General features: G+C 39.1%; 1 protein-coding gene across 1 annotated transcript in view; it reads left to right on the top strand.

Moving 5' to 3' along the window:
- top3b (DNA topoisomerase III beta) overlaps positions 1–13,804 on the top strand; it is an 80,659-nt gene that overhangs the window by 45,232 nt on the left and 21,623 nt on the right. Inside the window, exons 10-14 of the mRNA XM_063040916.1 lie at positions 611–716; positions 3,271–3,417; positions 5,913–6,086; positions 9,116–9,244; positions 12,491–12,640. Of these exons, the coding sequence (XP_062896986.1) occupies positions 611–716; positions 3,271–3,417; positions 5,913–6,086; positions 9,116–9,244; positions 12,491–12,640 (706 nt within the window). The remainder of the gene's footprint in view (positions 1–610; positions 717–3,270; positions 3,418–5,912; positions 6,087–9,115; positions 9,245–12,490; positions 12,641–13,804) is intronic.

Here is a 13,804-nt window from a genome sequence, read left to right as displayed (position 1 = left end):
TGAAATCTGACCAAGAGCCCAATGGCTGCAGGGCAACAACTACTCCTGAACCTGGCGGTGTGGGACCTGCACCTTCCACCCGACAGTAGTAGTGAGAAGGAGATTGGTCAAAGGCAGGCAGATGTTGCTGATTCCCAGCACCCCAAACCAAAGGTGATTTACTTCCTAACTGAGATGCAACTGACATTATTCCCCCAGTCATTATTTATTCTGCAAATTTCTTAATTTCTTAATGCATGTATGCATTTCTAAATGACAATAAAAGAGGACTGAGTGCTCTCATAATCTAAAATTCAGCTTTAAAGATTATCTCAGATTGCAACCCAAAAGAGAGCTGCCCTTGTCCTCGCTCTCATTGTGCTGTTTTATCTCTTTTTTCTACTTGCTCATCAAAAACACAGAATCCCAATTTATTGTTTGTTGCATCATTTGTATTTTTTCACCTATTCTGATCATGATGAAATGGTGGAGAAGACTCGATGGGCCGAATAGCTTAATCCTGCTTCTATGTCTTGTGGTCTTATTATTTTGCAAGATGAAATTAAAAATAATGGAGAGATAAAGCTGAAATCTCTTATCTGGCAATGACGGACTTAAATATTTTTTGTAGGTGAAAGCTTTACTTGCTGAAGGCATCAATCGTCCTCGGAAGGGCCAGGATGTTGGTGATCATCCACCCATAACCCCAATGCGTTCAGCTACAGAAGCTGAATTAGGTATGTCTGCAATAATGGATATTTAAATTGCAGCCCATGTGTGAGTCACACACCTATGATATTTGTGGTTGACTTTCATGGCCTTGAAGGTTTGGGAAGGTTTTGTTTAATGCTGTCGCTTAGATTCATTAATTCTAAATCAAAGCATCAGGCATACACCTAATGGTCTTGGCCTACAATGTGATGTAGTTTGCAGGAAATTAGCTCAGAATATATTTTTTTAAATCCCTGAACTGAGTGAATGGACTGAATCAAAAACAGAAAATTTTGGAGATATTCAATAGCATCTGTAGAGAGAGAGAAACCAAGTGTACATTTCAGGTCAAAGATGTTTCATCAGAACTGCATATAAATGGGGAATGCAAATTCATTAACTGATTGTCATATTCTGTTCTTGAGCTTAAAAGTATAGATGTAAAAAGGGAATATAGTGAAATATGGCCATGTGATGAAAGAGCCAGGAGAGATGAACTAATTGTGGGCGAGTTATTGTAATGTATTCCGAGGGTTGAAATTTAACTAGTGAGGGTAAAGGTTTGCTTAGATAGTTATTCACACAAGGTTGGATTTGAGCAGATTTTAGAAACATGAGGAGCTGGATGAAGTCAAACTGAAGGAGAATCTGTTTTAGATAATAGAATTCTACGAAAGAACTTGCAGATGTATGGAGCAAACATTCTATTTATTGAAAATGGAGTTCAGCTTTACGATATCATGAAAAGAAGGGAAATTAAAGCCAGATTAATTCCTGCTGATAATTACTATACAGTGCAGTAGGCATGTAGAGTTGCTGTCCAATGTTGATGTGAAGAGGGTCAAAACAATAGAATTTCTGCTCATTCCCATCTTCCATTAGTTGAAATTCTCCACTTGGATTCTTCTGGCCTTTCTTAGATTTCCCCGGATTTCCTTGGCAGGATTGTCATTGGGTACATTTCTCCTGAATCATTATGAGAATTACAAAGCAAACTACAATTTAAGTTAGACCCTTACTTATTGTGTCTGACGTTAGTTACTAGACATAAAACATCTCCAATAGGGAATAGAGACACCATAACCCTGATCTGTATTTCCCTGTCACCTCAACAATTAATTCTTGGTGGTTAATGGGGTGGTTAAAATTTGTTGGCTTTGTTATTGTCAGATAATGCTTTTATATTTTTGAAAAACTACATGTACCATACACTCCATCAAGAAAATGGAAGCATAATACCACCTTGGGGTAGATGTTCACAGAATGTTACAGATAACACCTACAGTAACTGAGGTCATTTATGTTTTTAAAAAAGGGACTTGTATTCTATATCAGTTGAATAGAATCTTACAAAATTAGGAATAATGATCCACCTGTTTAAAACGTCAGAGTACAATATATTGTGTTATTCATCCAAGCAAATAATGACAACTATAACCTGGAATTGAGGCAGTGACTGTCTCCTAGACAACCACAAACTTAACCAATCTGCTCACTCTAAGCAGGCAGCAAGCTTGGAAACTAGGTCAAATGATACCCTGACAGAAACATGATTAATTTTGGGATGAAGCCCCAATTAATTTGCTGTTCCCAATGTTATTAGGACGTCTGGTCTTCCTAAGGCTTAAAATTGCAAAATTAGACTAAAAAGATATGGTTTCAAGTCAAGAAATGCTCAGATGTGGTTTAGGCCCTTAATTAGAGGTGTGAAGATGTAGACCTTGAAGTCTTTAATTTGGTACAGTGTATTTTGGATCATTCTAAAAATTTCATGACTGCAAAAATAATTTAGCTGGAAGTGGTAAACCCATCTCCAGGTTGGGTCTTATCAGTGCTAAACCAGCAATTATGATCTTTGGTTTGGAAGTGAGCTAGACAGAAGATTGCACGTCTTTGCAAAGTTAGCAATCAACTGAAGTAAAACTGGGCCAATGTACACCCTGTGCTAGGAAAATATAACCATAAGGTTTCCTGCCTCTAATCAGCATTTAAAATTTATATCCTTTAATGGAAGGTTGCTGATGGATACTGAGTGACTTCACATCATGATTGAGTATGTTTTTGTAGTATTTCCAGATGCAAACACTATTCAATAATGGACAAGGGCTGATTTATAAGAAATTGTATGGAATTTTGGAATTCATGATTTCTGAGATACCAGATGCAAATTACCAAATGGTGTTTAAAAGATGTTATTTACAAATCATTAGAGAGTAACTAAGCCTACTTGTAATTGAGTTGAATTGTAGAATATCATCTCAAAAATAGAGACGTTAAGTAGGAATGAAGTTTTACTTGATGGCATATGATAGTTTGCTGCAAATAAGATTTGGTACCATTCTTTTTATTTTTACAATGGTTTTGTCAATAAGTGAAGATTTGCTTCAGAACAAATAACCTGTCAATAATTTGAAGGAAACCTTTAGATTTGGAAATATTTTTTGTAATGTTTGTGTTTGTATTAGGGATGCACTGGTCGATTGGACTAGTGAAAGGATCTAACTGAGTTATGGTTGCTCCTCCTTTCCTTGTGAACATCAACTTGCCTCTAACCTTTTGTTTTATTGTCTGTTGTTCTAGGTAGTGATGGCTGGAGGCTTTATGAGTACATTACCAGACACTTCATTGCTACAATCAGCTTTGACTGCAAATATCTCCAAACCACAATCACTTTCAGTATTGATGAGGAACATTTTACTTGTTCGGGGAAGACTTTACTTTTGGCTGGTAAGGATGAAACATCAGTTTAATGTGGTAGTGGTTGGGTACAATTGTGTAATAGTTGAGTTACTTGATAGTCAAATCATCAATCAGAATTATTGGTCCAGAAACATGAACTTGAATCCTAATGTGGCACCTAAGGAGTTTTATTTCAATTAAATAAATACATTTGATTTATTTTAAATAAAAGTCTGTGATTATATTCTTTAAACAACTGGATTTTTTTTTAAGTCTCTACCTACTTTATTAATGAAAAGGTATTCTACATGGAGTTCTCTCATCCTTACTGTTTTGGTCTATATATAACTTTAGAAGAACCATTGCTGGTACTTTTGTATTTATACATATTTTTGTATAATTCTTTATTCTTTATCATTGTTGAATGTTGTTTCTGTTGCATGTTGTGCCCTGACCAAAATACCACAGCAAATTCCTAATACATGTAAATATATATGGTGAATAAAGTTGTTTACTCTCTCCTCAGTTCTGGAGCAATTGAGGATGGAAGCATTAACAACAATGACCATATCATGTGAATAAGTAAAAACAGTGAGGGGATATTGGAAAGTGTTTAATAAACTCAACACAAGAAACATAGAAAACCTACAGCATAATACAGGCCCTTTGGCGCACAAAGTTGTGCCGAACATGTCCCTACCTTAGAAATTACTAGGCTTACCCATAGCCCTCTATTTTTCTAAGCTCCATGTACCTATCCAAAAGTCTCTTAAAAGACCCTATCGTATCCGCCTCCACCACCGTTGCCAGCAGCCCATTCCACGCACTCACCACTCTCTGTGTAAAAAAAAAACTTACCCCTGACATCTCCTCTGTACCTACTCCCCAGCACCTTAAACTTGTGTCCTCATGTGGCAACCATTTCAGCCCTGGGAAAAGGCCTCTGTCCACACGATCAATGCCTCTCATCATCTTATACACTTCTGTCAGGTTATCTCTCATCTCTGTCGCTCCAAGGAGAAAAGGCCAAGTTCACTCAACTTGTTTTCATAAGGCATGCTTCCCAATCCAGGCAACATCCTTGTAAATCTTCTCTGCACCTTTTCTATGGCTTCCACATCCTTCCTGTAGTGAGGCGACCAGAACTGAGCACAGTACTCCAAGTGGGGTCTGACCAGGATCCTGTATAGCTGCAACATTACCTCTCGGCTCCTAAATTCAATTCCACGATTGCTGAAGGCCAATACACTGTAAGTCTTCTTAACCACAGAGTGAACCTGCGCAGTTGCTTTGAGCGTCCTGTTGACTTGGACCCCAAGATCCCTCCGATACTCCACACTGCCAAGAGTCTTACCATTAATACTATATTTTGCCATCATATTTGACCTACCAAAATGAACCGCTTCACACTTATTTCGGTTGAACTCCATCTGCCACTTCTCAGCCCAGTTTTGTGTCCTATCATTGTCCCGCTGTGACCTCTGACAGCCATCCACACTATTCACAACACTCCCAACCTTTGTGTTATCACAAAGTTAAACTATTCTTCCAGGATTGGAACGGACATCATTTAGATATCGGCAAGTATCATGCATTTCCAGCCGAAGTTCTTTTTAACAGTTTCCATTTTATTTGTGGGTGAACTTATTTATAATAGAAAATTGATAAAAGTACACATGGAAATTAATAAATTGATTGATGACCTTTTTTTTGCTGTAGATTTCAGAATATCTGTGTTGTTACAGGGTGATAGATGATAGATACTTAATTGATCCAAAGGAAATTACAGTGTTACAGTAGCATTACAAGTGCACAGATAATCAAATATTAGAAGAGAAGTAAGAAGAATAAAAAATAAGTTACCCTAACAGGAGGGGTTCATTACTTCCCCGGCTATAGGTTGACTCATAGAACCTAATAGCCACACCTAATGACTTCATGTGGCACTCTTTGGAGCAGTGCAGTTATCTTCACCTATTACCTGTAAAGTATGACTATGACTACCAAAAGTGCTCCTCTGTTCAGTCAAGGTGGCATGCAGAGGGTGAGAAACATTGTCCAGGATTTTCCGTAGGATCCTTTGTTCTACCACAGCCTCCAGTATGTCCAGTTTGATTCCTATAACAGAGCCAGCCTCTCTATTTAGTTTATTGAGCCTGTTGGCATCACCTGTGTTGATGCCATATTATTGCAACAGGCAATCAAATGAATGGGTACAGACAAGTATAGTTCAGGCAAAAGCTAAGTTACTAATTAATAAATTTATAGGCATCCTTAATGCTTAATTTGTGTAAAAAAAATTTGCTAAGTTTTTCACTGAAGGAATTGACTGAGAAGAATACTTTCAGCTTTTTGTTGCTGATATGCCTGATGATTTTTCATTTTTTTGCCATGTTTTGATTGCAAGGGAACCAATTATTAAATATCTGTGTTTGCCTCTTGATGGTTAAGCATTTGTTAGAACAAGATCAGGGATACTATTTCTTCAAGGTTGCTGCATTTGCTCCATGCTCTGTATGTTTGACTTTCTTGCTGTAATCCAGGTTACACTGCAGTGATGCCATGGCAAAGCCTAGCAGATGAGGAGACCCTTCCAGTCTGTGAGCGAGGTGATGGGTTTACTGTCAATGAGGTCAAGCTGTTAGAGAAACAGACAAATCCACCCGACTACCTGACAGAGTCAGAACTCATCACTTTAATGGAAAAACATGGCATTGGTAAATTCATTTTACTGTTCTGGCCTTTTTTTTGTTTTTAAAGATCTTCACCACCACTGCATCTTGGACATAAATCACGGTGTATTGTCTCATTTACCTTCATTGTGTTGAGTCAACATTTATTTTATTTAGAGATACAGAGTGGAATAGGCCCTTCTGGCTTTTTGAGCTGTACTGACCATCAACTCCTGACAACCCCAGTTTAACCCTAACCTAATCATGGGACAATTTACAGTATCCAGTACGTCTTTGGACTGTAGGAGGAAACAGGACCTGGACAAAACCCATGCATTCTGCGGGGAGGACAAAGAGAGACTCCTCACAGAGGATGCTGGTATCGAACTCCAAACTCAGATCTGTAATAGCATTGTGCTAACCGCTTCACTACCGTGGCATCCCAACATTCTTAGCATTGGAAATGAGAACCCTAGCAACGGTGGGTAACTCGCTGTATGGGCAGCAAGGATTGTTGCTTCCACCTGAGGATAAAGCAAAATCCACACTTCTCAATTATACGGATAATTTCAGTCTCTGCTGTCTCCTATCACTTAATATACTTAATTCCATATTGGGCCTCAGTGTTAATTTTAGTTTTAGATAATCCCTCCCTTCTGTTCATGTTTAAATTTTAACCTGACTAATGGTCCCTCACTTCAGTCACCTCATTAACTCAGTCATGCCATCACCTGGTGTATTAATTTCGGCTCAGGATGGCACAGTAGCGTAGTGGTTGTCACTGTGCCAGTGATCACTGATCAGCATTGATTCCTGCCACTCTGTAAGGAATTTGTACATTCTCCCTGTGACTGCTTGGGATTTCTCTGGATGCTCTGGTTTTCTGCAGCATTCCAAAGACTTGGACGTTAAGGTTAGTGAGATGTGGCCATACTATGCTGGAACTGAAAGAGTGGTGACACTTCTGGGCTGCCTCCAGCATAATCCTTGCTGATTTGATTTGACACAAACATTGCATTTCACAAACAAGAGAAAATCTGCAGATGCTGGAAATCCAAGCAACACACACACAAAATGCTGGAGGAACTCAGCAGGCCAGGCAGCATCTATGGAAAGAAATACAGTTGATGTTTCGGGCCGAGACCCTTCAGCAGGACTGCATTTTACTGTATGTTTCAATGTACACATAACAAATAAAGCTAATCTTTAGAAAATTCTTAATCATTCTATCAATATCAAACGCAAACATGAGAAAATCTGCAGATGCTAGAAATTCAAGCAACACACACGAAATGCTGGTGGAACGCAGCAGGCCAGGCAGCATCTATAGGAAGAAGTACAATTGACGTTTCGGGTCAAGACCCTTCATCAGGACTAATGGAAAAAAGAGATAGTAAGAGATTTGGGAGGGGGAGGGATGAAGCTAAGAGCTGGGAAGTTGATTGTCAAAAGGGATACAAGGCTGGAGAAGGAGGAGTATCATAGGACGGAAGGCCTTGGAAGAAAGAAAGGGGCATGGGAGCACCAGAGGACGATGGAGAACAGGCAAGGAGTTATTGTGACAGTAGAGGAGGCCCATTCCCATTCCGATATGTCAATCCATGGCCGCCTCTACTGTCAAGATGAAGCCACACTTGGGTTGGAAGAACAACACCTTATATTCTGTCTAGGTAGCCTCCACCCTGATGGCATGAACATTGATTTCTCTAACTTTCATTAATGCCCCTCCTCCCCTTCTTACCCCATCCCTAATTTTTATTTTATTTTATTTTTTTTTCTTCTCTCTTTCCCTCTCACAATAACTCCTTGCCTGTTCTCCATCTTCCTCTGGTGCTCCCATCCCCCTTTCTTTCTTCCAAGGCCTTCCGTCCTATGATACTCCCCCTTCTCCAGCCTTGTATCCTTTTTGACAATCAACTTTCCAGCTCTTGGCTTCATTCCTCCTCCTCCTGTCCTCTCCTATCATTTCGGGTCCCCCCCTCCCCCTCCCACTTTCAAATTTCTTACTATCTCTTTTTTCCATTAGTCCTGACGAATGGTCTCGACTGTACTTCTTCTTATAGATGCTGCTTGGCCTGCTGCATTCCACCAGCTTTTTGTGTGTGTTGCTATCAATAACAAAACTATTTTAAGCAAAATTATAGGTTTTATATTCTTAGCCTGTGCTGCCTGATCTATTTTGTTACTCCAACTGGACATGATTTGCTTTTGTAGTCTTTTCTATTTGGCATCAGATTTGCTCCTCTAACAGCTTTCTCATTTTCCCCATTTCCCAGGATTAAAAAAACATCACAGCTGCAACCTTTCTTTATTTAACTGACGGTTTCTCAGAAAAGAAGTGTTGCAAGATAGTTTTTACTAATTTATTTTGTGCATAACCAGTCTTGTGTATGGGTGCTGAAACACTTGTATAGTGTGAAGAATTTGCCATCTGGTATTAGTATATTTCAGTAAAGTAGTTAAGTTATTCTCTTAACTTTTTTTTCCAGAAGGCTGCTGATGATTTTCAATTAAGTATAACAGTCTTATGAAGCTTTTCAAGCCACACACATCAAAGTTGCTGGTGAACGCAGCAGACCAGGTAGCATCTCTAGGGACAGGTACAGTTGACGTTTCGGGCCGAGACCCTTCATCAGGACCTTCGTTAGTCCTGACGAAGGGTCTCGGCCCGAAACGTCGACTGTACCTGTTCCTAGAGATGCTGCCTGGCCTGCTGTGTTCACCAGCAACTTTGATGTGTGTTGCTTGAATTTCCAGCATCTGCAGATTTCCTTGTGTTTGTGAAGCTTTTCTCTAATTTTAGCTGAACTTTTCCATGGATGGTTTTGTGTGGAAATGGTGGTAAAACAGAATCCCTGTCCTTGCCCCACACCCCTATCCCTATCCTCTTTCTCAGATAGGCAGTAATTAAAGTAATAACAGCTCTAACATCTTTTCTCAAAGACAAAAACCTAGGCTGTGAGTTTATCTCAGCAGTGGTGCAGATTTGGATTCTGAGGAATGCAGCATCAGAGAATTTATCTGAAATTTAACCTGGAAATGTTTAACTTTAAATTGTTTCTTTTCATTAACAGGAACAGATGCCAGTATTCCTGTTCACATCAACAACATCTGTCAACGCAACTATGTAACCGTGGAGAATGGCCGCAGATTGAAACCCACAAATCTTGGGATTGTTCTTGTTCATGGATATTACAAAATTGGTGAGGACTGGAAACCTACAGTTCTGAATGTAGGATCTTGCTTGCAGGTCTTTATTTATCCTTCAGGAGAATTAATTATCCCAGGATGCCTTTTCAGAATGTTTGCAAATGGACAATGTAATAGCTCTGATTTTGTGGCAATAAATGGTGGTTGCCCCTATAAGTAAAGTTGAACACCAATTTAAAAAAAATACATCAACAAATTGCTTCATATATTCACATTGTCTCAATGTGTTGCATGACATGATTCAAGAAGAATGCCAGCTTTGCCAATATCTCTTATGCTGTACTAAAATGATAACCATCCATTGGGCACATGCTCATCCAGTTATATTTATTGCTGCTGGGGTGCTGCTCAGAGCTAGCTGAGATGTACCTCTGTCTACATCGCCAAACTGTATTCCTTTGCAGTTGGCATTATTTTCTCGGAGAATTGTGTTAGCAGGCTTGCAGAAATATGTACTTTGCTACTGATGTTCATTACATACTTAAGATAAGTACTTTACAGTAAAGTATTTCATGTTAGAAAACTAAAAGGGAGACATAAATTATCACCATGTAAACTTAATCCTTGGCAAAAATCAAAGACAGGTTTTGTGTTGTGATGCAGTTCCTCATGACTTCTATTGGTTTTTGGCATGCTGTTGACATAGTGAATAGCTACACTATGGCACAGTGTCAAAGAACATGATTCTCTGGTACATTTGTTCCCCTTAGCTATTCTTGGCAATAGTTCGGTTAAGCAGTATCCTGCAGAAAGATAACGCAAAAGACAGCTTGTGTAGCCTCTGTGGGTCACATCAGGGAGTGTATTGGTAACAGCTTGCCAGCAGTCTTCACTGAGAATGGTATATTTTACTCTGCAGTATACAAAGGAAATGGGTGAATTGTTTAAATTTATTTGGATGTGACTTGAACTTTGCATTTTTATGAGGAAAAAGTCTTGTTTAACACAGAATGGATTTATTTATTACTTCACTTATTTTAAACTGCCCTACATGTAATGGGTTAAGCTGGCCAGTGGTGTAGTGACATCTGCACTGGACTTTGAGGTGAGTGGTCTTGGGTTCAAATCTGGCCAGCTCCTTGTCTGCCTTCCGTCTGTGCTGCATTGAGCGTCAAACTAGCAACTCGGCCTCATAAAAAATGGACAAAAATGCTAAAGAACTGGCAAGGTTACCACCCGATGCACCACACTGCGCGGAAAAGAACAGTAACATGATGAAAGAAAGCTGGCTGGTGACGAGCTTTAGCATGGATTTAACGGGGAGTGCAGAGAAGCAGCCCCAAACGATTAACATATTCATTCTATTTAATTTCCTTCAGATATTCCTTCTGATATTTATTATCTGTGGTCAGCCTTCAACCTGGCTTTGCAGAGTAATGCTAGGCGAGATTCATGGAGCTGAACAATTGGAAATCTTTATAAAAAGTTTATTGAAATCACAGTATATAAGGTGAAATGCTATAAATAATACACCTGATTTCAGGAAAGTACAACGTATATATGATAGGTAATTTTATAAACTATAATTAAGACCTTCTCCTCACAATTTCAACCCTCATTCTTTTAAAAAAGCCTCCCTTGATTTAGAATTTTGGTCAATTTTTGATCAATGCTAGTCCATCTTCATGTAGGTACCACTTACAAGATGAAGCAATACTTTTGACAAAGGGTCTTCAATCTGAAATACTCTATTTCTATTTCCACAGATGCTCTCTGACCTGCTAAGTGTTTCTAACATTATTTGTTATTGATTCCAGCATCTTTTTCCTTTATTTTCATTTTTTTTTTACCATTGCTTTTACTTTCCACCATCTCTCACTATATGCAATTCTTTGTTGCTTTATGGGAAAGGTGCTAAAGCAGCATTGCTCTGTTTGGAGCCAGCATGGACTCAATAAGTCAAATGGCTTCTTTTTCACACCAAAAACATTTTGTTTTTTTTTTTGGATTTCTTCAGGTCTGGTTCAATGACTGAATGCTATGATGTACATAGAATTATTGTTTCTTTCTGCGCCTTGTTGCACATCGGGTGGCAACCTTGCCAGTTCTTTAGCATTTTGTCTGGTTTTTATGAGGCCAAGTTGCTAGCTCAATGCTCAACCCCGTATGGATGGAAAGCATGCAAGGAACCTCGAAGTCCAGTGCAGATGCCATTACTGTTAATGTAACATAGTGTTATTCTACTAGATTAATCTAGAATATGTTCTAGTACAAAACTTAAATTGGTTTCGATCACAATGGCCACAAAACTGTTAGATTATTGTAAGATCACAACTGCTACACCAGTGGCTGCTGAGGAAGGAAACCTATCCTTTTTACCTGGTGTGTTATTGACCCTTAAGAGTATGGTTAGCCCTTAACTCCCCTCTGAATTTGCTCAGCTAGTCATTTAGTTACATTAAATTGCTACTTGCAGTTACTCAGGAAGCTGGTCTACTCAGGACAGGTGGGGTCAGGAATTAAATATCAAACTTGCCTTCAGAACCCTATTGCAGAAAATTAAAGTTGGAAAGGTCATCCCTCCCCCACCCCCAAATGATCTAGGCCTGACAAGACCCAACTGGCTTCAGGTTGTGTTTGTTATGAGAAAGAAAAGGTCCATGCACCAGCAGCTTTTGATACAGTAATAGCATGTCCAGATGTTTTAGAGCAGCCTTTGTAAGTAAAATAAAATGTGTTTGTTGATCATTTTCAAGCTACGTTCTGCTGGAGATACTCATAGGGCAGGTAGAATCTCTTTCAGATCAATGGCCTGATAGGTCAGACTACCTTGTTCTCAAGGGTATTCTGTCACCAGGCACACTGTGAGGTGGTGATTATTATCCTCAAGACAGGTCAAGTGTATCTAACCGGGAAGTAGGAAAAGTTGCTCTGGAAAGGTGCACTCACAGTGCACAATCAAGAGAACTTCAGGATGGAGAAGAAGTGAGCTTGATTAGAATAAAAAAAGAAAAGAAAGAAGCTCACACTTAAGGATGTAGCATGGGATACAAATATTAAAAGTTGATCACATGTGAGATCCCTGCTGTGTTGAGTAGATTGGGCACGTTTGGTTTCATAGGACCTTACACTGGGGTTGGTGTCAGATCAGGTTTTAATTATGTCCTCAAGCACATCTCTAGGATTGGATTGGAGAGTGAATATCAATCAATCAAGTTCTATTAGTTATTTGAAGCACCCTGGTTCTCTTATTACCAATTACTTCGTAGCATCATGTAAAATATATGATCTGTTTACAGACCAGGAGCTTGTCCTTCCCACTATCCGCAGTGCAGTGGAGAAGCAGCTTGGTCTCATTGCTGCAGGCAAGGCTGATTTCCCTCCGGTACTGGAGCATGCTCTGAATATCTTCAAAAGGAAGTTCCATTACTTCGTAGACTCAATAGGAGGTATGGGTGAATGTTTTAACATGTTATAGAAAATCCCTAATTGCTGGACTGTTCAACTCATTGTTCAAAAAGATATTTTATAAGGCTTACTACAGATACAGACAGGCAGGTGTGTAATCTATGCTCCTCTCAAATAAACACGCAAAATGCTGGAGGAACTCAGCAAGTCAGGCAGCATCAATGAACTGGAATAAAGAATCGACATTTTGTCTTGCTGAAGGGTCTCTCCCTGAAACGTCGCCTCCGTATTCCTACCTGACCTGCTGAGTTCCTCCATTATTTTGTGTATGTTACTCTGGATTTCCACCATCAGCAGAATCTCTTGTGTCCCTGTCAAGTAAAGTTCAGTGGTGGAAGTAGAAGTGCCCTGTAATTTGTCCCAGGTATCCCAAACCAGAGCAGATTGCACAGTACAAAGTAGGTCCTCAACAAAAGATATTCCCCATCATACTCAGACTAGGAAAATTACTTGAAGACTGTTTGACTGCATTCTATTGCAATCGTATCCTGACTTAATAGGGAGACCAGACCTGTACACAGTGTTCCAGATGAGATTTCACCACACCTTGTAAATTTAAAGCAATATGTATTTACTCATACCAAAATCCTTCTGCAATGAAAGACAATAAATATATCCTTTGCCTCCTAATTTCTTGTTGTACCTACAAGTTAACTTTTGTAATTTACATACAAGGAGATGAATACCAGCATCTTTCAATATCTCATGGAAAAAAACAATAATTTGTCTAGGTTTATTCTCCCATTTCTCCACGTTATGCTCCATATTCTATGATCCTGCCTGCCTGTAATCCTTGTGAAGCCTCTCTGCATACTCCTCAGAATCCACACTGCGACTCATCTTAATTAGATGATAGCATTGTACAAAAATAATCTGCCTGCCCAAATTAGAAGAGTCACATATGTTGTAGCAATGCATTTTCAATCACTAAAACATTTTTTAAACAAAAAGAAGACAATTGATGCTCGGTCATTTACAGATCTTAAATCTGGACAGATTTTTGATGCTTAAAGAGTGTGGGAACATTTCAGATACATGGAGTTAAGCCAAAGATTGAATAACAGAACAGACTCCAGGGGCTAAATGGCTAAATCTTGTATGTAGTCTTGAAAAATTGAACTCCAGGATTCTCCTTTGAATGTCAG

The sequence above is a fragment of the Mobula hypostoma genome, chromosome 2 (genome assembly GCF_963921235.1).
Source record: "Mobula hypostoma chromosome 2, sMobHyp1.1, whole genome shotgun sequence".
Lineage (NCBI taxonomy): Eukaryota > Metazoa > Chordata > Chondrichthyes > Myliobatiformes > Myliobatidae > Mobula > Mobula hypostoma.
Note: the sequence above shows the minus strand (reverse complement) of the source record. Positions and strands in the feature narration are given on the sequence as shown.